Source organism: Pelophylax lessonae (genome assembly GCF_965119305.1).
Source record: "Pelophylax lessonae genome assembly, chromosome: 1".
Lineage (NCBI taxonomy): Eukaryota > Metazoa > Chordata > Amphibia > Anura > Ranidae > Pelophylax > Pelophylax lessonae.
In genome coordinates, this window is record NC_138768.1 from 139,513,059 (window position 1) to 139,537,305 (window position 24,247).

General features: G+C 46.7%; 1 protein-coding gene across 1 annotated transcript in view; it reads right to left on the reverse strand.

The window, feature by feature from the left end:
* Window positions 1–24,247, reverse strand: part of MCCC2 (methylcrotonyl-CoA carboxylase subunit 2) — a 195,081-nt gene that overhangs the window by 87,879 nt on the left and 82,955 nt on the right. Inside the window, exons 11-12 of the mRNA XM_082275349.1 lie at window positions 20,683–20,755; window positions 20,509–20,585 (exon numbers count right to left, since the gene is read on the reverse strand). Of these exons, the coding sequence (XP_082131475.1) occupies window positions 20,509–20,585; window positions 20,683–20,755 (150 nt within the window). The remainder of the gene's footprint in view (window positions 1–20,508; window positions 20,586–20,682; window positions 20,756–24,247) is intronic.

Consider the following 24,247-nt stretch of genomic DNA (forward strand, 5'->3'; position numbering starts at 1 on the left):
GGATTTACCCATGGCCTGCTTGCAAAATGCGGGCGGCCCCTCCTATGTTGAATACCCACCATGGCTAACCCAACTGGTACTCTTATGTCCTGGAATGTACGCGGCCTAGGGGACCCTCGCAAGCGTACTGCTATACGGACTTTTTTGTCACACCATAGTCCTGCAATTGTCTGCCTACAAGAAACTCATCTGACTAATGGCTCTGCGGGTAATATCCGCACCTCCAAGTTCCCGGTGCAGTTTCACTCCTTTCATACCCAGTACTCTAGGGGGGTGTCCATCCTAGTGTCAGCCTCCACAAGATTCGAGACCCTTGCATCTTCGATTGACCCTCAGGGCAGATTTATTTTTCTTATGGGGGTGTGGGATACTCTTAAATGTATTATCGCTAATATATATGTTCCTCCTCCATTTGCGTTTGAGGTGCTGGAGTGTCTGTCCCGGTTTTTAGGTGCCCACCCCCAGCTCCAAGTGTTGGCTGTGGGTGATTTCAATAATGTTCTCGACCCAACCCTTGACACCCTTAAACGATTTTGCCCTGGAGGATCCAGGACTCCCACTCCCTTTGCTAGGTTTCTGGGGGAGTTGGGACTTGTGGATATCTGGCGCAGCAGCCACCCCTTGGAGGCGGGCTTCTCCTGTCACTCCTTGTCTCACTCTACGCTGTCCCGCATTGATTTGGCCCTGGGCTCTGACCTACTGCTCTCTTATGCACCCGAGGTCACCTATATGGCGCGTGGCCTATCTGACCACTCCCCGATGCTGGTGAGTCTCGGGTTGCCGGGGCCCAGTTTACCTAGGCAGTGGAAACTCTACCCGTTCTGGCTTCCACTCTTCCCTGACCACGCTCAGATTGCTGCCCACCTTACTAATTTCTTTGCCGACAACAGACACTCTGCAGCTCCGGGAATGGTGTGGGATGCCATGAAGGCCTTCGTTAGGGGTATTTGCATTAAGGAAATTTCAACTGTCAAATCTCAAAGCAGGCGCTGGGCTCGGGATGCTGGTGAGGCAGTGCTCCGGGCGGAGCGTGCCTTCTTGGCGTCTCCCACGGCGGAGAATCAAGATTGCTGGCTGGAGGCGCAGAGATTTTTCCGCTCCATCCAGCAACAGCAGGCTGCTCACAAGCGTTTCTTCATGTCACAGGCATATGTTGAGGAAGGGGAAGAGACTGGGCATATGCTTGCAACCATATCGAGAGCGCAGAGGCCCCCCTCGACAATACACAGGTTAATGCTCCCCTCTGGGGATGTGGTCTCAGACACCCCATCTATTCTCCAAGGTTTCAATGTATTCTTTAGGGACCTCTACGCTTCCCAGGTGTCCTATGATCCGGACGAATTGCTCACATTTCTTCAAGACATCCGGCTACCGCGGCTTACTGCTGCTGATAGGGCTCTCCTGGACTCTCCCATTAAGTTGGAGGAACTCCAGGAGGCCTTGGCGGATTATCCCAACTCAAAGGCACCGGGCGCGGACGGACTCCCTATCGAGGTATATAAGGCCTTTAGTGGGGTACTGCTGCCGGAAATCCTGCACACTCTTGAATCCTCCTCGGAGGTGGGGTCGCTTCCTCCCTCTATGTATGAGGCTGTGGTGGTGGTGCTATTGAAGCCTGGGAAGGATCCGACCCGCCCTGATTCGTATAGACCCATCTCTCTCCTCACGTCGGATCTCAAACTTTTTGCAAAGGTACTGGCCAATCGCCTGTCTAAGGTGATTTCTAAAATTGTACATGGGGATCAGTCTGGGTTCATCCCAGGACGATCCACAGCAACCAATATATGCAGGCTGTACTTGAACATGCAGATTCCGCCAGATAACTGTGGGAACAGGGCCATACTGTCACTTGACGCGGCTAAGGCCTTTGATAGCGTGGAGTGGCAGTATCTCTGGGTGGTCTTGGAGCGACTGGGATTTGGACCTAGGTTTATAGCGTGGATCAAACTGTTATACAATGCCCCTGTGGCATGTGTGAGGGTCAATAATATGCTGTCTCCTGTGTTTCCGCTGCAAAGGGGCAAGCGGCAGGGCTGCCCTTTGTCGCCCCTGCTGTTTGCCCTAGCTGTGGAACCTCTGGCAGAGGCGGTCCGGGCCAACTCGGCCATTCGGGGTTCAGGAGGGGGGATGGGGAGGAGAAAATTGCACTATATGCTGATGATGCATTACTGTTCCTTGGTGACACCTCGGGTTCTTTGGTGGAATTGATGAATCTGATCGCTCAGTTTGGATCTTTCTCGGGCCTCCGGATCAATTGGGACAAGTCGGTGCTGCTACCGTTGGACCCGTTGGAGGCTGCTTTGCCGCCCCTGGCGTCTCAGGTCCAGGTGGTGACAGAATTCCGGTACTTGGGAATTATTGTACATCCTGATTTGCGGAAGTATGTTAAACTCAATGTGGCCCCGTTGTTGGGTAGGTTCAAGGAGAAACTGTCCAGCTGGGTCAAGTTGCCGCTGTCGGTGGTAGGCAGGTGTAATCTTATTAAAATGATCTGGAATCCACAACTATTGTATGTTCTCCATAATGCCCCTGTCTGGATACCGATTCACATTTTCAAACAGTTCAACACTGTCTACCGTGCACTTATATGGAAAAAGCAGTCTCCCCGAATTCGCTTGGAGACATTGCAGGAAACCAAGGATAGTGGGGGTCTAGCGGTTCCCAACCCATTATACTACTTTTTAGCCTCCCAATTACAGCATCTCGCGGGCTGGTCACGGGACGTTGACGGTGACCCGGTCCGCCGGATACTTGTAACTTGCCTGGTGGGGGATTCGCTTGTGGAGTCCTTGGAGAGTGGGGAGCTGGGTACGTTTCCCCAGCATCCGACTCTGATTCTGATAGACAAGGTTGGCGCAGGGCTCGGAGTCACTTTGCCTATAGAGGTTTCTCTGAGTTTTCCCGCATTCTACATAAGGCCAACTACCCTGAGCTGGATAACCTTCGGGATACCCTGCAATGGGCCAGATACGGCATCCGATTTATCTCACAATTGTACAGGGGGAATACACTTAAGAATTTCCAGGCTATTCGAGCTGAATTTGGGCTACCTAACACCTTATTTTACCAATATCTGCAACTGCGGCACGCCATTACGGCGCAGGCCAGGGTCTCCTCGTGGGGCCCTTGTAGCCCGGTTCTGCTCCTTAGCCTGGTAAATTCTACAGAGAAGAAGGGCCAAATTTCCTCCTTATACTCTTCCTTTATGGAACAGATTTTGCGAGCTATGACGTATAAATGTAGATCGGTTTGGGAGGACGACTTAGGGACGCTAACATCGGAGGAGTGGACAGGAATACTTGACAATGTGCTCAAGGTATCCTTGTCGGCCTCACAACGCCTCACGCAACTATTCATACTGCATCGTACTTATCGGACCCCGCAGCGTCTGCATAGCTGGGGCAGGAGGGATTCTCCGTTCTGTCCCCGCTGCAAGATACATGAGGGCACATTGCTTCACATGCTGTGGCGATGCCCAAAACTAAACCGCTACTGGACTGAAGTACTTCGCCCCATTAATACCATCTGGGGGCTGAAGCTCCCTCAGGACCCCAAGCTTTGCATACTGGGCTGGCTAGACAAGGAATTGTATACCCCGGGGGTGTTTGAGGCAATTCTTAGGACACTATTTCTTGCTCGCAAATTGATAGCGAGGAAGTGGATTTCCCCGTCTGCTCCTACTCATGCGGAATGGACGGAGGAGGTCAAATCTCTATTGGCCAGGGAGCACCTGACTTATCTACATAGGGGGAGTCCCATGAAGTTTGAGCGCATTTGGGGGCCTTGGTTGGATGTGCCAGGCCTGGCGCTTCCACACCTGGTCACGAATAGATTTCTGGGGGGGGTTGTTTCTTCGGCCCCTTGAGTTTGTAGTAGATCTTATGTTTTTTCATTTTAGGCTCGGTCTGGATGGATATGTTACAGGTGGGGGAGGAATGGCCTACATACTACTCTCTACCTGGTGGGGCGGGGAGGTTGTCAGCTGGGGGGGGGGGGGGATACCTCTGCTGCCCCCCCCCTGTTGATCGGAGTTTGCACCATCGATCACTATTTTTATTTTCTTTCCTCTGCGTTTCTCTTCTTTCTTCTCTTTTCTCTTTTTTCTTCCTTTTTGTCCAGTTGCGTATTCCATATGTGATGGGGCCAGTTTTAACGATGCTCTGCTGGTCATAGACCCGATTGAGGGCACTGATGCGTGCACTGGTATGTTCTCCTTGAACCTAGGGGGAATCCCGATTCAGGGGTGTATTCTACTTTATGCATTTGTGTTTTCTCTGGGGTTGGGACAATTTGTCTGTAAATTGAACCAGTGTCAATTATTACTGTTTACTGTTATGTGTTATTAATACCCAGCAGGGGAGCACTGTACTGGATGTGACTCCTTTTTCTTCTTTTTGTTGTGTGTAATGTAAAAGTTTTTCTAATAAAAAATTATCTGATTAAAAAAAAAAAAGAAGATAACAATCAACACTTCTGACCAAAATCCTGCAATAACCGGACAGGACCAGAAAATGTGACAAAAATCACTGGGGGCATGACCGCATCTCCAGCATTCTGAAGGATGAGAGGAACTCGAGATGAAGCCTACAAGGCATGTAATAGTCCCTGTGGGCGATCTTGAACTGGATTAATCTGTCCCATGAGGGGACCAGAGTTCGGAATGGGATGTCCCAAATGTCATCCAAATCGTTATCGTCCAGGTGCTGGATATCATGTTGCCAATTAGCTCTAAGGCCAGACAGGGTGGGAAGAGATACCGAAAGTAGGGCATATAGGTGAGATTTGGTTTTCTCTGTACAATCTAACCAAAGCACTTGCTCAAGGGCTGGTTGAGCCAAAACTAGTGAGGCATGTGGAAATTAGATGGAAAAGGCATGGGAGAGCTGTAGATTAGGAAACAAATAATCAGGCAGAAGATTGAAATCTGACGATAATTGTGACCAGGGGTTCAGGGTTGTGCCATTAGTATTTAGTGAGATGCTCTTTACAGTAAATTTGGCCCAGGCACACTATCGGGTAACCCATAGTAATGAGGCATGGACGGGTTGAGCCAAAGCAGAATAGAAGGTGAAATTGCCCCCTCCGGAAGGCATACACAGCTAAGGCCAGCTTTCCAGGCTCTGATAGTAGTTAGCATCTGGGGAGTAAGTGGGTATGGAGCTTTAGGGCTTCTAAATAGAAGCAGCTGCAATGCCTCAAGGGAAGAGACCACCGCAGCCTCCAACATGGTGGGGGTTTTAGAGCAGCCAGGGGAGAACCACTAAGCCACCAAGGGGAAGGCCAAGTCCCCTTTGTTTGTCGGGGGCATCAAGGTGAACAGTTTGAAACGTGGAGAACTGGGACCCCAAAGAAAGGAGGAACAAATTTGATTAAGTCGATTAAAAAAGGTCTTAGGGGGCTCCAGGTACCATGTCACATATCTGGCACTCCTGCCCTCTAATATCCCCGTTCTGAGACAAAATACTTTGACTCTATCATGACTTAATTAGGGACAAAATTGATAACTCCCCACTTATCACGATACTCTCCATGTTACCTGATTCTTACAAGCAAAGTAAAAAAGGGCCTCCTTCGACACTTTTTGACGGCTGCATGAATTGTCATTGCTAGGGCTTGGTGGAAAACACAGCCCTCGTGGATTGGGCCAGCGAAATGGACTCCATGTGCCATTTGGAGAGATTGATTTCCTTGATGAAAATACTGTGTCCTGGTCATTTCGGAATCACTTTCGATATTCCCCTGAATTGACTTCCTACCTATGACCTTTTAGGTACAATAATTAATCATACTCTCCTTCTTTTCAGACTACGTAGAATACTCCCCATTAACAATGTATGGGTCTCATACTCCCTTTCACTCTACTTTTCCTCCCCCCCCCCCCCCCGTTTTTTTTTTTTTTTTAATTCTTCCTTTTCCTTACTCCCCTTTTCTGATACTTCTCGTCCTGCGGTCTCAATGCCCGGGACATCAACGTTCTGTTATAGATTTACTATAAGGTGCTTAATAGAATTGACTGCAATTCGATCCACTTGCCTAAATGGACTCGGCCTTGGTCACCTGCATATAAGAAACGCACAGAATCATATGTCATTCTAAAGTATTATGTCCAGTTCCTATGACCTATTGTTATTATGGCTTTATTTTTTACTGATCACGTTTGTTTTCCAACTGCTATTTTCTTGTTTTGGTTATCTCAGTATGTTGTTCTATGCACTTTTAAATTTCAATAAAAACAGATTAAACATAAAAAAGGACTTCGGGTTCCAAGAGGGTGAGTGGCGCAATAGATATATGAATTTGGGGAGAATTTTCATTCTGATTAGGTTTACATGGCCCTTAAGCGACAATGGCAGCGACTCCCATGCCTTTAGTCTCCGTGTGTTTTCCTATAATACTGGGGTGAGGTTAAAGGAGAGGTAATCCAAGGTATTACTGACTGGACCTTTAATATTTTTAACTACTCCTAATGCATAATTGTGCCTATGTAAACAATTGTAAGATAATCTAAAAATATCTTCGAGCAGAGATAAAATAGGTCTTTGTTAGAAGCTCAGTGGTCACTTGAAAAGCAGGGAAGGGTTAAAGTTAGAGACTTCAAGGTATTTCGCATTCTGTATTAAAAAACAGGTTCCCTGATAGACCTGACAGTTAAACTAGCTAGTGGAAAATTGAATTATTGTTAATAGCACACATACATGTATGGTATGAAGTTTCAATGGGTGTATGGCACAGCTGTTCATTGAGCGAGGCTGCACAACAAGTGGGGTGACATTGTGCTTTTGTCAATAGCACATTTTCTTTGGTGCTTTGTGATATGCTATTTCTCATCCAAGGGTTAGCGCTGATTAATTTATTGTACGGGGCATCCAGCACCCTTGAGGCTTATGCCATGGCAACTGCTACTCAATTTAGTACAAGGAATGAAGACTTATCAAAAACTCCAAAAAGATCATATTTTGGCTTTCGCATTGACATTGTGATTGTGGAAAAATTAAAAGTGCACAAAAGTATCAAATAAAATAGCATGCAAATCTAAAACCTGAAAACGGTTACTGTGACATATACCAAGTCATTGCATAAATAGTGGGTTATTATACAGAAAAAAAGCAAATTATATCTAAAACCAAATTTTCTCTTCATTATAGAGTAGGGATTGTTTATTTTCGCCATGTTTTCCTTTAGGGAGATTCCACTTCCTCTCCTATACACTTAACAGAAAGTTAGAGAATATCTTTCCAATGTGAGGGAAAATTGGATTTTTGTCTTACCGTAAAATTCTTTTCTCTGAAGTTCATTGACAGACGCAGTCTTCTGATATTCATATCAGTAGGGTTATGCTGCCCCCTACAGGAGTAGGACACTAGGCAGAAAAAAGTTCTGGCTACACCTATGGGCGGTCCCAGGGGGTATACCCTCTCTCTCCCTGCTATAAGATGTCAGTTTTGTATCAAAGCAGTGTCAGAGGAAATAATACCAACCCAACTCAAAAATAGAGAAACGGGTACTGCGTCCGTCAATGAACTTCAGAGAAAATAATTTTATGGTAAGACAAAAATCTAATTTTCTCTATCGTTCATTGACGGACGCAGTCTTCTGATTTTCATATCAGTAGGGACGTCCCAAAGCAGTGCCATAAAATGAGGTGTGGGAAAAGCAGAAAAATAAGTCCCCAAGACCAAACCATAGCCAACCAGGCAACATAGGATTTATCAGAACAACAAGATGATGCTTACCTAAAAAAAAACGTAAACACCCTCAAGGGAGACTAAGAAACCCCCTTAAAAAGCAGCCTGCAAAACTTTGCGGCAAAAAGAAGCATCTGCAGATGCCAGCACATCCACCTTATAAAATTTTGTGAAGGTATGAACAGACGACCAGGCAAACCTGAAGCACAGATGCCTGATGGCAAAAAGCCCAGGAAGCACTAAGCGCCTGAGTAGAATACGCCTTAACAGGGAAAGGAGGAACCTGACCCTTAATTGAATAAGCCTGCACCACTGTCTGTCTGATCCATCTGGAAATAGTCACAGCAGACGCAGGCAGCCCTTTCTTTGGGCCATCTGTGACTACAAAGAGTGAATCTGACTTCCGAAAAGACTCAGTAGTCGCCAAGTACACCCTGATTGCCCAAACCACATCCAAAGTATGCAGTGCAAATTCCTTAGGATGTTTTGGCTTAGGACACAAAGAGGGTAACACGATGTCCTCATTTAAGTGAAAACTGGAAACCACCTTCGGAAGGAAGGACAGATCCGGACCAAGTACCACTTTGTCTCTATGAACCACCATATAGGGAGAGCGACAGGACAACGCCGCCAGTTCCAACACCTTGCGCACAGAAGTAATAGCCACCAAGAAGGCCACCTTCTGTGATAAAGTAAGCAGGGGAATCTCCCGAATACTTTCAAACGGAGGTTGAGACTTGATCCTTGATAGTACTCAAGGCCAACTTTTGATCAACTCCCCATTGAAGGAAAGCCAAGATCCAAGCCACTGAGTAAAAGCGAGGAGGAGCCCCAAGAGACCCACACCACGCAATATCCGACTTTCACGTATGATGATAGTCCCTTTTCTCTCTTTAAGCAGAGTAGGAATTACTGAAGCAGACAAACCCCTGTCCTTCAGCACCTGGCTTTCAACAGCCAAGCTGTCAAAGCCAGCGACCATAAAGCAGGATGGAAGATTGGCCCCTAAAGACAGTAAATCCTCCCTGAGAGGAAGTCTCCAAGGAGCATCTGCGACTAGCCTGACCAGGTCGGTGTACCAAGCCCAGCGAGGCCAGTCTGGAGCCACAATATTGACTGGAATTCCCTTCTGCCTCGATCCTGCGAAGAAGCCTTGGCAGCAACTTGAGAGGAGGAAAGGCATACATCAGCTGATACTGACCCCACAGGGCCACCAGCGTGTCTGCGGCGTCTGCCAGAGAGTCCCGGAGCGGGCCACAAACCTCTTCACTTTCCTGTTGATCCGAGACACCAACAGATCTACATCTGGAGTGCCCTGACGAAGGCACAACTGCTAGAATTCCTCCGGATGGAGAGACTATTCCCCTGCATCCAAAGCCTGTCAACTGAGGTAATCCGCCTGCCAATTTTCCACTCCTGGAATGTGAACAGCGGAGAGAACAAAGTGCTCCGCCCATTCATGGCTGCCTGCCACTTTCAAGGCCGCAAGGACACTTTTGGTGCCCCCTTGGTGATTGACATAAGCCACGGAAGTGGCATTGTCCGATTGAATGCGCACTGGACAACCAGTGTGCTCGGTCCAGTGGATTAAACAAAGCCTGATCGCTCTCAGAGCCAGAACATTAATCGGTAACCTGGATTCTTCCAGGGACAAGACTCCTTGAGCAGAAAACCTGCCGAGAACCCCTCCCCACGTGGACAGCTTGGCATCCGTGGTGATATATAGGGAGGAAAGATTTCCCTTGCTTGAGCATCGGGGACCAAAGCCACCATATAAGGGACTCCCCAGTCACCTGGCTCAGCTGGATCTGATTGTCCAGGGAATTTGGATTCTTGTTTAATTTGAGAAGGATTTCCTTCTGGAGGATCCTCGTGTGGAATTGAGAGAAGGGGATTGGCTCGAAAGACAACACCATCAGTCCAAGAACTCTCATACAGGTTCGAAGAGATGACCATTTGCTGGACAGTACCAGCTGAATCGCAGTCTGTAGTTTTTCCGGAGGAAGAAACACCCTGGCTGCGGACGAGTCCAAAGTCAGGCCCAGATAGTCCAGGCTCATGGAAGGGACCAAGGACAACTTCTGAAGGTTCAGAATCCACCTGAACTCCTCCAGAGTTCTCAGGGTGATTGTCAAATTTGTTTCCAGCACCGTGGGAGACTCCGCACGTAGAAGCAGATCATCCAGGTAACCCAGCACAGATATCCCCAGTTGTCGCAATAGCGCCAGGACCGTGAAGTTTTAATTTCAGATGACTTCATATTTGTTGAACCTTATTATTAATGGGCCAGTATCTCAGGTGAAAGGTGGCACAGGTGACCATGAGGAACATAGCACTTTGGATTTTCTAACCTCAGATTAAATTTTATCTGCACTATATTACCAAAAGTATTAGGACGGCTGCCTTTACACGCACATGAACCTGTAATGGCATCCTAGTCTTAGTCTGTAGGGTTAAATATGGAGTTGGCCCACTTTTTGCAGCTAGAACAGATTAAACTCTTCTGGGAAGGCTGTCCACAAGGTTTACGAGGGTGTCTATGGGAATGTTTGACCATTCTTCCAGAAGCGCATTTGTGAGGTCAGGCACTGATTTTGGAAGAGAAGGTCTGGCTCACAGTCTCTGTTCTAATTCACCCCAAAGGTGTTCTATCGGGTTGAGGTAAGGGACTCTGTGCAGGCCAGACAAGTTCCTCCACCCCAAACTCGCTCATCTATGTCTTTATGGACTTTGCTTTATGCACTGGTCCAAATTATTTGGTGGAGGGGGGAATTATGGTGTGGGGTGGTTGTGGGTGATGGGAACTCTTAAGATACAGCATACCAAGACATTTTGGACAATTTCATGCTCGCAAGTTTGCAGGAACAATTTGGAGATGGCCCCTTCCTGTTCTACCTTGACTGTGCACCAATGCACAAAGCAAGGTACATAAATACATGGATGAGAGAGTTTGAGGTGCAGGAACTTGACTGGCCTGCACAGAGTCCTGGCCTGAACTCGATAGAATACATTTGGGATGAATTAGAGCGCAGACTGCGAGCTAGTCCTTCTTGTCCAACATCTATGCCTGACCTCACAAAAGCGCTTCTGGAAGAATGATCAAACATTCCTATAGACACACTCCTAAACCTTGTGGACAGCCTTCCCAGAAGATTTGAAGCTGTTATAGCTTCAAAGGGTGGGCCAGCTCAATATTGAACCCTATGGACTAAGACTGGGATGTGATTAAATTTCATGTGCATGAAAAGGCAGGTGTCCCAATACTTTTGACAATATAGTGTACCTATCTAGGAAACCTTGCAATGGTAATAAGATTCAACTGTAGTTTCAGTAAACAAAAAAAAACACACAATCATTTATATGTTCCGACAGCCCCTAAAAATGCTTAAGTTATTGGTTTACGTTTCCTAAAGAGAAGTCCTGTTTCATAAAATACAGCCCGCAGCCTCCTGGTTTTGAACACATTCTGTTTAGTACATTTCCAAAACACCCCAAAAAGGGACTATTCAGCTGCATAACACAAAGTAAGAATACTTACAAATAGTAACTCATATTTAAAAAGTGCATTGCTCTTCCAAACAACTATAAACGTATAATACTATACAATAAAACTCATATGAAAAAACACATTAAATCACATAACATAAAAGCATTTAATAGAAGTTTGTGTCCATTCAAAAAAAAAAAATGAAAACAAATTGGTCCTTGTGAGCAAGCTAGGAGCAGTGAAACATGTCCAGAAAGCTTGTTTATTGTGTGGAGATAGCATGCATACAGCTTTCTTGCTGATTGTTTAACAAAAACAGCTAGAGAATTTAAGGCTCCATGCATGGTCATCCGCAGGTAGGGGCAAGGGGGGGGGCAAATGCCCCCCCCCCCCCTGGAATCTCAACTTCCCTGTTCAAGTGGTTGTAAGCCACTTTATACCATCCTGTCTGGTCTGTTTAATAATCCTGTGTGCCTATGCCCCTGTGTATGGGTTTTGAAAAATAAGCCGTAGTTTACCAGTTTTCAGAGGGCCGAGTGCCGCTCACATGACCCATCAGCTCTCTCCTCTCCTCATCTGACAGCTGCTTGCAGCGGGCGGGCCGAGGATTCCTCACGGATGTCAGGCGGGAGGAGGAGGGGAGGGGGAGAGGAGGAGAGAGGTGGCAGGTCACGTGAGCAGCACTCTGAAAACTTGTAAAGAATGGCTTATTTTTATAAAACACAGACACAGGATTATTAAACAGACTGTAGACAGGATATGAAACTTTAAATAAAACTACAGCAGCAGGAGGGGAGGGGAGGGGAGGGGGTGGTCACTGACACAGGAGCAGACAGGCAGGGAGGGAGGGGGAGAGAGGACAGAGGAGGACAGGAGGGCTGCGGGTGACGGAGGCACGGGAACGGACCACAGTGCCAGGGCTCAGCAGTCATGGTATACCGTGGTCAGTTTACAGATAGGAGGATCAGCCAGGTATTTTAGGTAATAGAAGGGGCCAAATTACACAGCAAAGCACTGTGCTGTATAACTGCTTTTTTGTTCGGTAACAAATGCTTTAAAAATAAATGCTGCTGTTTGCTCTTTAAATATAAATACTCAAAAATAGTAAAATGACTAAGCCCCTCCCCTTCATGACATTGTTGAAAAGTGGCAGAGCATGGGTGACCTTAAAATGTTGCCCCCCCCCTAAAAAAAGTTCTGCGGATGCCCATGGCTCCATGTACACAGGACGTTGTAAATGGCCGTTTAGGAGCAGATGGGCGTTTTTTTCAGAAGCCCCTGAACCCACCTACATGTTATGTTATCTGTCCATGTACACAGTTCGTTTACAGTCATTTGCAGGCAGTTGAGTTCAGGGACGTTTTTTGGAACGCAATTATTTGCGTTCGAACGTGTGTTTCACAGTGTTTCAAACGCAAAAACGGGACAGAACGCGACCGAACGTGATGAAGTACGTTCAGCCACGTTATACGTTTTTTTTTCTTCCATTCAAAATCAATGGTTCCCTATGGGAGCCTATTGATTTGAATGGAAGTCGCACCGCAAGTCGGATCAGGAGAATCTTGAGGGGGAACTCCACGCCAAAAATGAAAAAAAAAAACGGCGTGGGGGTCCCCCCCAGGTTACAAACCAGGCCCTTTGGGTCTGGTATGGAATTTGAGGGTAGACCCATGCCGAAAAAACGGCGTGGGGTCCCCCCCCAGAATCCATACCAGACCCTTATCTGAGCATGCAGCCCGGTAGGGCAGGAAGGGGGACGGGACGAGCAAGCGGCCCCACCCCCCCCCTGGACCATACCAGGCCACATGCCCTCAACAGGGGGGGGGGGGTGTTGGTGCTTCGGGGCAGGGGGAGCTCTGCACCCCCCACCTCAAAGCACCTTGCCCCCATGTTGATAAGGACAAGGGCCTCATCCCCACAACCCTGGCTGGTGGTTGTGGGGGTCTGCGGGCAGGGGGCTCATCGTAATCTGGAAGCCCCCTTTAACAGGGGGGCCCCCAGGTCCCAGACCCCCTCCCTATGTGAATGGGTATGGGGTACACTGTACCCCTACCCATTCACCCCATAAAGGGCAGTGTATGGAAATAACGACAGGAGACATTTTGGAAACTTTATTAAAAATCTTCATCAGGACTTCTCCGCTCTGGTCTTCTCCCTCTCCGCTCTTCTTGTCTTCTGCTGTCCAATCTGCTGCTCTTTTGCCCTTGGCTCTTCTTCTTCCTCCGGTCCTCCTCAGACGATGTCTCCGGTGATTATTGCCGGTCTCCAGTCTCTGCAGCTTGTTATATAGCCATTGTGGGCGTGGCCGCCAGGTGACGTCATCAGGAGACCCCCGCCCCCTCATGTCACAGATGACGTCATCTGTGACATGAGGGGGCGGGGTCTCCTGATGACGTCACCTGACGGCCACGCCCACAATGGCTATATAACAAGCTGCAGAGACCGGAGACCGGCTTAATCACCGGAGACATCGTCTGAGGAGGACAGGAGGAAGCAGAAGAGCCGAGGGCAAAAGAGCAGAAGATTGAACTGCAGAAGAGCGGACAGCAAAAGAGCAGAAGACAAGAAGAGCGGAGAGGGAGAAGACCAGAGCGGAGAAGTCCGGATGAAGATTTTTAATAAAGTTTCCAAAACGTCTCCTGTCGTTATTTCCATACACTGCCCTTTATGGGGTGAATGGGTAGGGGTACAGTGTACCCCATACCCATTCACAAAGGGGGCTTCCAGATTCCGAAGAGCCCCCTGCCCGCAGACCCCCACAACCACCAGCCCTGCCCCAAAGCACCAACACCCCCCCATGTTGAGGGCATGTGGCCTGGTATGGTCCGGGGGGGTGGGACCGCTCGCTCGTCCCCTCCCCCTTCCTGCCCTACCGGGCTGCATGCTCGGATAAGGGTCTGGTATGGATTTTGGGGGGGACCCCATGCCGTTTTTTCGGCATGGGTCTACCCTCAAATTCCATACCAGACCCGAAGGGCCTGGTTTGGAACTTGGGGGGGACCCCCACGCCGATTTTTTCCCCATTTTTGGCGTGGAGTTCCCCCTCAAGATTCTCACAGCGCAAGTCGCGCCGCAAGTCGGATCATCCTGATCCCACTTGCGGTGCGACTTCCATTCAAATCAATAGGCTCCCATAGGAAACCATTGATTTTGAATGGAGGGAGAAAAAACGCTGCTAAAAGCAACGTGGCCAAACGTGCAATAACGCCAATGGAAAAAGCTACTGAAAGCACGTTTAACAGCTGCCTTTTCCCGGCGTCAGAACTAGCTTTGCAGCACGTTTTTTCTAACGTCCCGTGTACATGGAGCCTAAAACAAATTTTTGGATGGTGAGCAGAGATGGGCTACTTCCAGCAACTGCCACAGGAGGAGTGGGTTTTGAGCAGTTTTGTGGACTTGAGTATGTTTTAACCAGACTATCTTTATCCTTTCTTTTCAAGTTTACCTGGTGTGATCAGTAAAGTAAACCGAAATCTGGTTGGTTGCTAAGGAAAACTGCACTTTGGTCTAATGCATTAAATAACCCTGTACATGAACAATCTGTGTTCACCAGAACTCTGTGTATTTTGCCCCAGAAAACAAAAGGCTTTTTTAGGGAAAACCAACCTAAAACAGACCAAACTTCCTGTGGTCACCGATTCCCAGGGGTTGAAACAAATGGAGAAGAGAAACGATCAATAATTAATCTTTCATCACAGATCCTAACCAGACATGAAGAAGAGGTTCTACGGCTGGGCCTCTCCTTCTGTCCGAAGAACAATGCCGACAAATTCGAAATTATCAAAGATGTGAATTTATTCGCACGGAAAAATAATATTTCAAGCGATGTACAACAAACCCCCACCCGAGGCCAAAGATCCTGGCCTTACAGCGGCAGAATTCCACGCAATAAGGGATCTCAACATCTTATTAGAGGAAGGAGGACTTGACGATGATTGGGAAGATCCTACTCCAACACCAGGGGAAGGGGATAGTGATGAAGAAGGGGAGAACCCTGAAACACCCCGCTTCCAGAAAAAATCCCAGAAATTCCCTTCACTGAGCCAAAACCCAGCAGTCGCCCTGTTTGTTAAAGAAACAACCAGGGAGATTGAAGGGCTCAATATCAATAAAACAAAGGATAATCTAACTAAGGAAAAAAGGAAGGCATTTGAAGACCTAAAAAGCTACGATACGATCACCATAAAACCGGCCGATAAGGGCGGCAACATTGTCCTTATGGACAATATAAAATACAAGGAGATGTGCATGAACATCCTTGAAAATCGTACATGCTATAAGCAAATATCACCACTCATGATCAAGTCCTACAACGAAACCTTCTACAAAAAAGTCGACAGAGCCCTCAACGAAGGGGCTATCTCCAAAACTCTATGGGAATACATTAGAACAAAGTACCCAAGAACACCAACGTTCTACTCTTTGCCGAAAATACACAAAGACGTTAATAACCCTCCAGGCAGACCCATCATATCCGGGAACGGGAATATCTCGGAGAACATAAGCAGAGTTATTGACGCCCACCTTCGCCCACATGTGAAAAACCTCCCATCATACACCAAGGACACCATTCATCTCCTCCAAATACTGGAAGGCATGACGGCATCCCAAGCAACCTACCTCGTCACGATTGACGTTGAATCACTGTACAGTAATATACCGCATGAAAAAGGTATACTGGCAGTCAAACATGTACTTAGTCAACATAGCCGCCACGATCAAAAATTCAATGATTTTATTCTCTCCATGCTACAGTTTATTCTACACCACAACTACTTCTGCTTTGATGGTCTACATTTCCTGCAGATCTGTGGCGTGGCCATGGGCACGAGTTGTGCCCCATCCTACGCCAACATATACCTGGGCATGTGGGAGCAGGATTTTCTCAATGACGAAAAAAACTCTATATACTCTTGCCATATAACATTATGGCGGAGATATATAGATGACATTTTTATCCTATGGGATGGACCTGAGGACCTCTTACTAGAGTGCCTGGACCACATGAACATAAACTCCTTTAACATGCATTTTACCATGCAATATAGCCTAACTAAAATCAGTTTTCTTGACACCTGGATTTTCAAAGACCCCAAGGGGAACATAAACACAACACTCTACAGAAAAGAGACTGCAGGCAATACCGTATTACATTCGGACAGCTTTCATCCTACGGTGCTTAAACAATCAATTCCATATAGTCAGTTCTTACGGTTAAAGAGGAACTGCACCACCCAAAAAGACTTCAAACGCGAGTCTGACCAATTAACAGCACGACTACTCATTAGAGGTTACTCTAAAACAAGTCTAAGAAAAGCCTTTAACCGAGCGAATAACAAGGAGCGACACAAAATCTTGTTAAAAAAACCCATGGACAAACCGCAAGAAAATACCAATCGACTGATCATGCGCTATACTAACCAACACGACTCAATCAGGAGAATCATCCAACAAAATTGGCACATCCTCACCGGTGACCCAAGTCTAAAACACCTTCTCCCAGCAAAGCCACAAATCACATTCAGGAAAGCTGGTTCTTTCCAGAAATCACTGGTCCACAGTGAATTTAAAGAGGGACCAAGAAAGGACCCGTGCAAGGACAAGGGGACATATCCATGTGGAGGCTGTGCCCAATGTAAAGTTATCGTAAAAAGTACAACCAAAATTCTACCGAACGGGGAGTTATTTACACCGGCCCACTTCGTCAACTGCAAAACCCAAGCAGTAGTCTACCTGATGGAGTGTGACTGCGGAGCATATTACGTGGGAAAAACTAAACAAGAGTTCCGAGTTGGCAAACACCTGGCATCCATGGAGATGTGCAATTTTTACCTCCCACTTGGCAGACATGTGAGAGACAAGCACCAATCCAAAATGCCCCTTGTAAGATTTATGGCCCTGGACAGGCTCCATATTCCAGGGAGGGGGGGCGACTGGAACAAAACTCTCCTGCAAAGAGAAATGAGGTGGATCAGACGCCTCAGAGCGACCACACCTCCTGGCCTCAACGAAGCAGAGAGCTTCAAATCATTTCTCGATGGCTTTGTATCTGGCAAAACAGACTAATAATAAAAATTCTTTAGTCACCAGTCACCATCTGGACAAGATTTGTCTCCTTGTCTCTCTATTCTCTACCCTATGCAAATTGTCCATTTTATCAACAATCCTCCTTGCCCACCAACATAATCCTTATGATCCTCTCCCACTCCACGAGTGGAGAGACCCTAGATACTGACATTAGACATCCATACAATCCCCAGTCCTCTATATCCCCCATGATTACCTTCCCTTCTCCAACATCTTATTTCCTTCTCCTTATAAAATGAATGTACCAGGTCTGTTAATTTCAGAATGGAAAAGTTAAATGGTATATAAATTACTGCTATGTTATTCTCTTCTGATAATATATATGAATGTAATGCAGACTCGATCGGTTGGATATGCCCCCTCCCAATACCCAATTGCAACCCCCGGCACGGAAAGCCCCGCCATTCAGGCGGGGCAACGTTCGGGACACCAGTTGTTGACATCCGAGCCGGAGGCTTGTCGGCTCCACCAATAGCCAACGGCATCCTGGTTGCCCCTCCTCTTCCGAGTCGGCGGCGTCCTTAGTTGCCAGGCAGCGGACGGACTCCCTCGCTGCTGGCCGCGCAATAGCCTTGGCACATGCGCGGTAGACGCGAGTGAAGCACTTCCGCCCTGACAGATAGGACCGGGCTGCGCAGCACTGTGCATGCGCAGCCTATATTTAAGGCGCCGGGGATCCCTGGAGTGTGCTATTCATCTCCAGACCTTGGAGAGGAAGCACCTCCTGGAGGATGGCGGACCACCCTCATTTCTTGACAGGACTCCTCCTGCTGGACAAACGTACTGCACACATTTACTTTGGACTCTAACACAGCCCTGCACGATATAGGATTTTTTCCTTTCTCTGCTTGCTACAAATGGTGTGTTTTCCACAGAGAGACCATCCTGCAACAGAAAGATTATCCTGCTACCGGAAAGTGTTTTGCAGTCCCCAAAATAATTTTTCTGCAGCACCGCAAGGTAAACATCCACAATGACCTCACACCAATTTTAGGCACACGGATTTTTTCCTGTTTGTCATAATGGTGCGTGTCCTTTCCAACAGAGAGACCATCTGGCAACCAAGAAGCCCATTAGGTGTTCTTTCTGATAGAGAGACCATCTGGCAACCAAGACACCCATCAGGTACTCCATCACCTGATTATTTGCAGCCAAAATTCAAAACATCTGGACATATATAGTCAATACAAATACTTATATATTTCCAGGGACAGCCATTACAATCAAGGGCACTCACGATTGGAAAACCAGTATAACTTGGACCCTGTGAGTATAAACTTGAAACCCTTATGGCAATACACCCACACATATTATCTAAATGCCAATCCATCACTTTTGGTCTTTCAGAATAAATGTACCGCCACTCCTTTCTTTTTTGGGGATCTTGTGGTTGCCTTGGAAAAAAGAGGGGTACCTCCATACATAACGATCCAGTAACTGTACAAAAAAACTCAATGTAAGCTAATAATTCAGACTATACAAGTAAAATTGCTTTAAATCTTCTTTGACACTAATAAAGACTAATATCTTTATAGATATGGTGAATATCCTTGAAAAAGGCATAGCCGCTTAGGCAGCCGAAACGCGTTGGACTGAGACGCCTCCTGCAACATCCAACACCCATGGATGGCAGGACTCTGCGTCTCTAAAAAAGTCACCAATATTCACAGTGTCACACTCCTCCTTTTTCGTGCACTATCACGGATGGGCCTCTTACCCATCCAGCACCTAACATTTCATGTTATGTACATGTTGTAAAAATATTTGTTTTATGATAAACGTCAAAACGCATATTGCTCTTGTTTCTCACTTCATTGCCTCAAAGTCCCACATACTGGTCCGAGGAACCAAATTTACCACTTGTGTATTTTACCTACATCTTCCATTTTTCAGGCACTGGCATACACATGGAGGTGTATTTATAAAAAAAAAGAAAAAAAATTGCATACTTGTTCCGCCATAAAAAGTCTGCATGTAAATTAGTTATGTCCTCAAAGTATATTCTCTGCAGGATCAATGTTTGCATGGGGAAAATACCATTAAGGCCACTATATGGAGCTGTAGAGAATACCTATTCCTATGATAGTCAGTACTATCTAGTGGCCATAAAGCGGTACTTCCCCTATTCACAAAGGAGGAACAGCTGTGCCAATTTTTATACAACTTTATATAAATCATTAACATAACAGCTCTCCTTGCCCAACATGATAGTTTTAGAGACCAACTACAAAGTGCTCACCAGATGGTATCTGGTCCCCGCCAGGATTGCCAAATTCTTCCCCCAATAATCCCCACATTGCTTTTGAGGCTGTACCCCACCTGGCACACACGTGCACATTTGGTGGGAATGCCCCATGGTGCAAGCATTCTGGACCGAAGTATTCAAGATCTTCAAGACACCATTACTACCTAAACCCCACAATAGCTCTCCTGAACAACAAACCCCTGGCTGTAACCCACCGACAATTTAAACTTCTAATTATCACCACTGCAGCCAAGCAGACCATTGCTAAAGCCTGGAAAATCCCTTCACTGTGCATCTTAGCGATGAAGCACAGAATCACTTAAGTAATGGTCCATGCCAAGATTGAGGCAGTCTTCCTGGACAAAGTTTCTGCTTACAAAAAACTACGGAGACCCTGGATTACTCACTTCCTGCCCCCTGACCGATGACTAACTCCTATTGCCATGACCTATAGGTTATAGGACATACAGAACCTGGTCCTCTCTAGGAATCCCCATTCCTTTTGACCTCCCCTCCTCCCCCCCCCCCTTACTTAGTTCCTTCTGTCCCCCACCCCCTTTTACCCCTCCCTCCAACCTGTTTAACTACTTTCCGGTATCTCAAGAGAGATAACAAATGGCTTTAATTACCCTCTACCCCCTCCTTTATCTTATGCCTTTTTTACAGCCTAGTTTTCATTAAATTATAAGGGGTTTACCCTCTTTACAATAAGTGTTATGTAGCACTACTTGACCAGAACTCGTTTTTGCCTTTTGGCCTTTAACTAAGTTATGTTATACTGTTCTGAAAACATGTTTTCTGAATTTTTCTGATGTGACTCTTCTTTGTCATATATATCGCAATGTACATTGAAAAATGCTAAATAAAACATTTGAACAAGAACAAAACAGCTCAAAAAAAAAACATCAATGAAATTTACACCGATTTAAGTGGCAGCTGGTTAAACCTATCAAGCTCCACCTACAGCCCCCAGACATCATAAGGGCATTGTGCTTAGTACTTGCCTTTTTTGCAGATTCAGAGAAAAGGACACCATTATTTCCTATAATTCCAACAGGGTAACCAAATATCCTGGCAAATCCTTTAAAATGGAAACAATGATAACATTTTAGTGAAAGGCATAATCCTAAAAAATGCACACAGGCCATAGTAAAATAGAACAATACAGCATCTTGTACCTGTAACTAGTGTATCTCCATAAAGTGCTTTAAACTCATCAAATTTGCTTCCATCAACAACCCTGGCAATGACCTATAAAAAGCAGGAACAAAAGGAGGTATTTTTGTAAGAAAAACCAAGCATGTGTACGAATAATACAAGTTTTTGTGTTATACTCATTTTGCTTATTGAATTTTTTATTTTTATTTTGGCTAAAAATTGGATTTTTGACTTACTGTAAAATCAATTTCTCTGATGTTCATTGACAGACACAGCTCCTGATTCTTAACCATTGGGTTATACAGACCCCTACAGGAGTAGGACACTAGGCAGGAAAAAGCTTGACTACACCTATGGGCAGTCCCAGGAGGGGTATACACCCACTCTCAGCTATAGGCACTCAGTTTTGTTACAAGCAGTATCAGAAGAAAGCCAAGACCACAAAGGGGTGGATGCTGTGTCCATCAAAGATCAGAGAAATTGATTTTACAGTAAGTCAAAAATCCCATTTTCTCTTTCGTCATTTACAGACACAGCTCCTGATTCTTCTTAACCATTGGGACATCCCAAAGCAGTGTTAAACATGAAGGGTGGGAAAAAAAGAAGAAAAAAATTCCCAAAGCTAACCATAGCCAACCAGGTAACATGGCGCTCAACCATGAACAACTGGAGCTCCCCTGAAAAAAAAAAATACAATTTTTACACCCTCAAAAAGGACTAGGTCTTCTAAGCAGCAGTCAACAAAACCTTGCGGTCATAAGAAGCACCTGCAGATGCCACACATCCACTTTATAAACATTTTGTAAAAGTGTGCACCTATTACCGGATGGCCACCTTGCAAACCTGCGTCACTGACGCTTGATGAAGGAAGCCCAGGAGACACTAAGTGCTCTAGTAAAGTGCTCCTTGACAGGGAAAGGAGGAACCTTACCCCTGATGCAACAGGCCTGAACCACCGTCTGTCTGATCAATTTGGAAATAGTCGCAGAAGAAGCGGACAACCCTTTGTGAGGTCTGTCCATAAGCACAAATAGAGAGTCTGACTTCCTAAAAGACTCCGTAGCAGCCAGGTACACTCCAATTGCGCGGACCACATCCAAGGCATGCAAGGCAATTTTATTTGGACGTTTTGTCTGGGACATAGGGAAGTTAACACAATGTCTCCATTCAAATGATAGCCAGAGACCACCTTAGGAAGGAATGACGGAGAGGGGAGAAGCACCACCATATCCTTGTGAATCCCCAATAAGGTGAACAACAGGATAACGCCGCCAGTTCCAACACCCTGCGCACAGAGGTGATAGTCACCAAAAAAGGCCACCTTCTGAGGAAGCACAAGCAGAGAAACCTCCCGAATATTTTCAAAGGGAGGGTTCTGTACAGCTGAAAGCACCACATTAAGATCTAAGGGCGGCAACGAAGCCAGAACTGAAGGAATCAAATGTCGGAAACGCAGACGAAAGGTACGTACCAGGGAGTGTGAGGCCAAAAGCCATTAGAAAAAGACCGCCAAAGCCGATACCTGGCCCTTGATGGTACACAAGGCCAATTTCTGTTTAACCCTTCCCTTTGAAGGAAGGTTAAATTTTGATCCACCGAGAAGGATCGAAGATGAACCCCAAGAGACTCTCACCACGCGATGTACGTCTTCCACGTTTGATGGCAGATCTGCCCAGAAGTAGATTTCCTAGCTTTCAACAGAGTAGGAATCACCTACTCAGACAAACCTCCATCCTTTAGCACCTAGCGTTCAACAGTCCAGCCGTCAAAGCCAGCGACTATAAAGCAGGATTGAAGATCAGGCCTTGGGACAGCAGATCCTCACTGAGAGGAAGTCCCCAAGTAGCATCGGTCACCAGCTGTACACGATCGGCGTACCAAGACTGGCAAAGCAAGACTTCTGCTTTGATCCTGCACAGGAGTCATGGTAGAAATTTGAGAGGGCTGGAACGCATCAGTCAGCTCATCTTAGAATGCCGGCTACTTACCAAGCCGCCAGGACACTACTTGTGCCCCCGACACCCCTGAAACGAATTGTCCAATTAGGCAGACAAAGGCTGATCGCTCGGATTTCCAGAACATTAAATCGGCAGTCTACCAGAGTCGGGACCCCTGAGCACATCTGTGCTGAGGACACCCCCCACCCAGACAGGCTGGCATCCGTGGTGACAACCGTCCAGTACAGGGGGAGAAAGGATTTTCCCTGTCGAAGTGCCAGAGAACGAAGCCACCTCTAGAGACCGTGGACCCTTGTCCTATTTCATCAGAATCTCTTTAGCAGAGATCATGTGTGGAACTGTGCAAACAGACCGCCTAGAGGGTGGACACCATCAGGCCCAGCACCCGCATGCAAGCCCAACCTCCAGCTGGGCACCAGGAAAAATGCGGTCAGCAGCAACTCCAACCAGCCCCCCTCTTAAGGGCATGTGGCAACAGGCAGCTCATAACCTCACCCGGGGGGGGGGGGGGGTGGGTGAAAGACCCACAGTGACCACCGAGATTTTAGAGGGGCTGGGGGGGGGGGGGAGGAGGAGAACCCGGGGGTCCCACCATCCCAGGTAGGGGCCCACATCCACACCAAAACCCTCCAGGAGTATAGGGGGAACAGCTAATTACCAGACCAGGAACAGGGTGGGCACCGCTCCGGACAGACCACCGCTCCATTATAATGTAATGTGGGTGCTGTCAGCCAGGAGAAATGCTGCGACTCAGGCCAAGGCCAGGTTGTATGCGTCCTCGCGAGACGGTTAACTCGCAGGCCAGTCCCCATCCAGTGGGGCTATGTCACGGCTGACCTAGCTAGGAGCTGCGGTCTGCACAAGCTCGCTGGCCAGACTGGGGGGGACCCTCTGGATCTAGATTATCCAGTCGGTCCCCCAGTCCAGCAATTGATTGTAGATTCTCACAGGAACAAAATAAAGATAGGAAAAATTCAATTTAAAAAGAAAAAAAATCAGCAGGACCAGGGATCCCAGCAAGAAAATAGTGCCATAGCTGAGAGTGGGTGTATACCCCCTGGGACAGCCCATAGGCATAGTCAAGATTTTTCCTGCCCAGTGTCCTACTCCTCTAGGGGGCTGTATAACCCAATGGTTAAGAAGAATCAGGAGCTGTGTCCGTCAATGAACGAAAGAGAAATGTACTTTTAAATTCATTATCATTACAGGGTGAAAACAACAAATACCTGTAGAAGGAAGAGGCAATATATAATAATACGTACGTATACGTGCTTTTCCAGTGGCCTGTGTCTGAAATGCTGCTATCCGGCCACTTGTATGTCCTGTACTGACATGTCGGCTGGCAGGAGGAACCACTGCATTCTTCTTCGGGTTAGCAGGAAATATTGAATACTTGTGGCAGCTGGCAAGCAGCATCGCAATGGTGTTGTAAGACACAATCCTCTAGAAAGGTATATTGCCTCTATTTCCGCATGTATTTCTACTTTATGTTTTGACCCTGTAGCAATAAGGTCACTTTAACAAGGATGGCTCTGAATACATGGCGGGGAAAAAGCTGTCATACTACAAAACCAAATCATGGCTAGGCAAGGAAAGATGCCTGCTCAATCTAAAAGAGAATACCTTT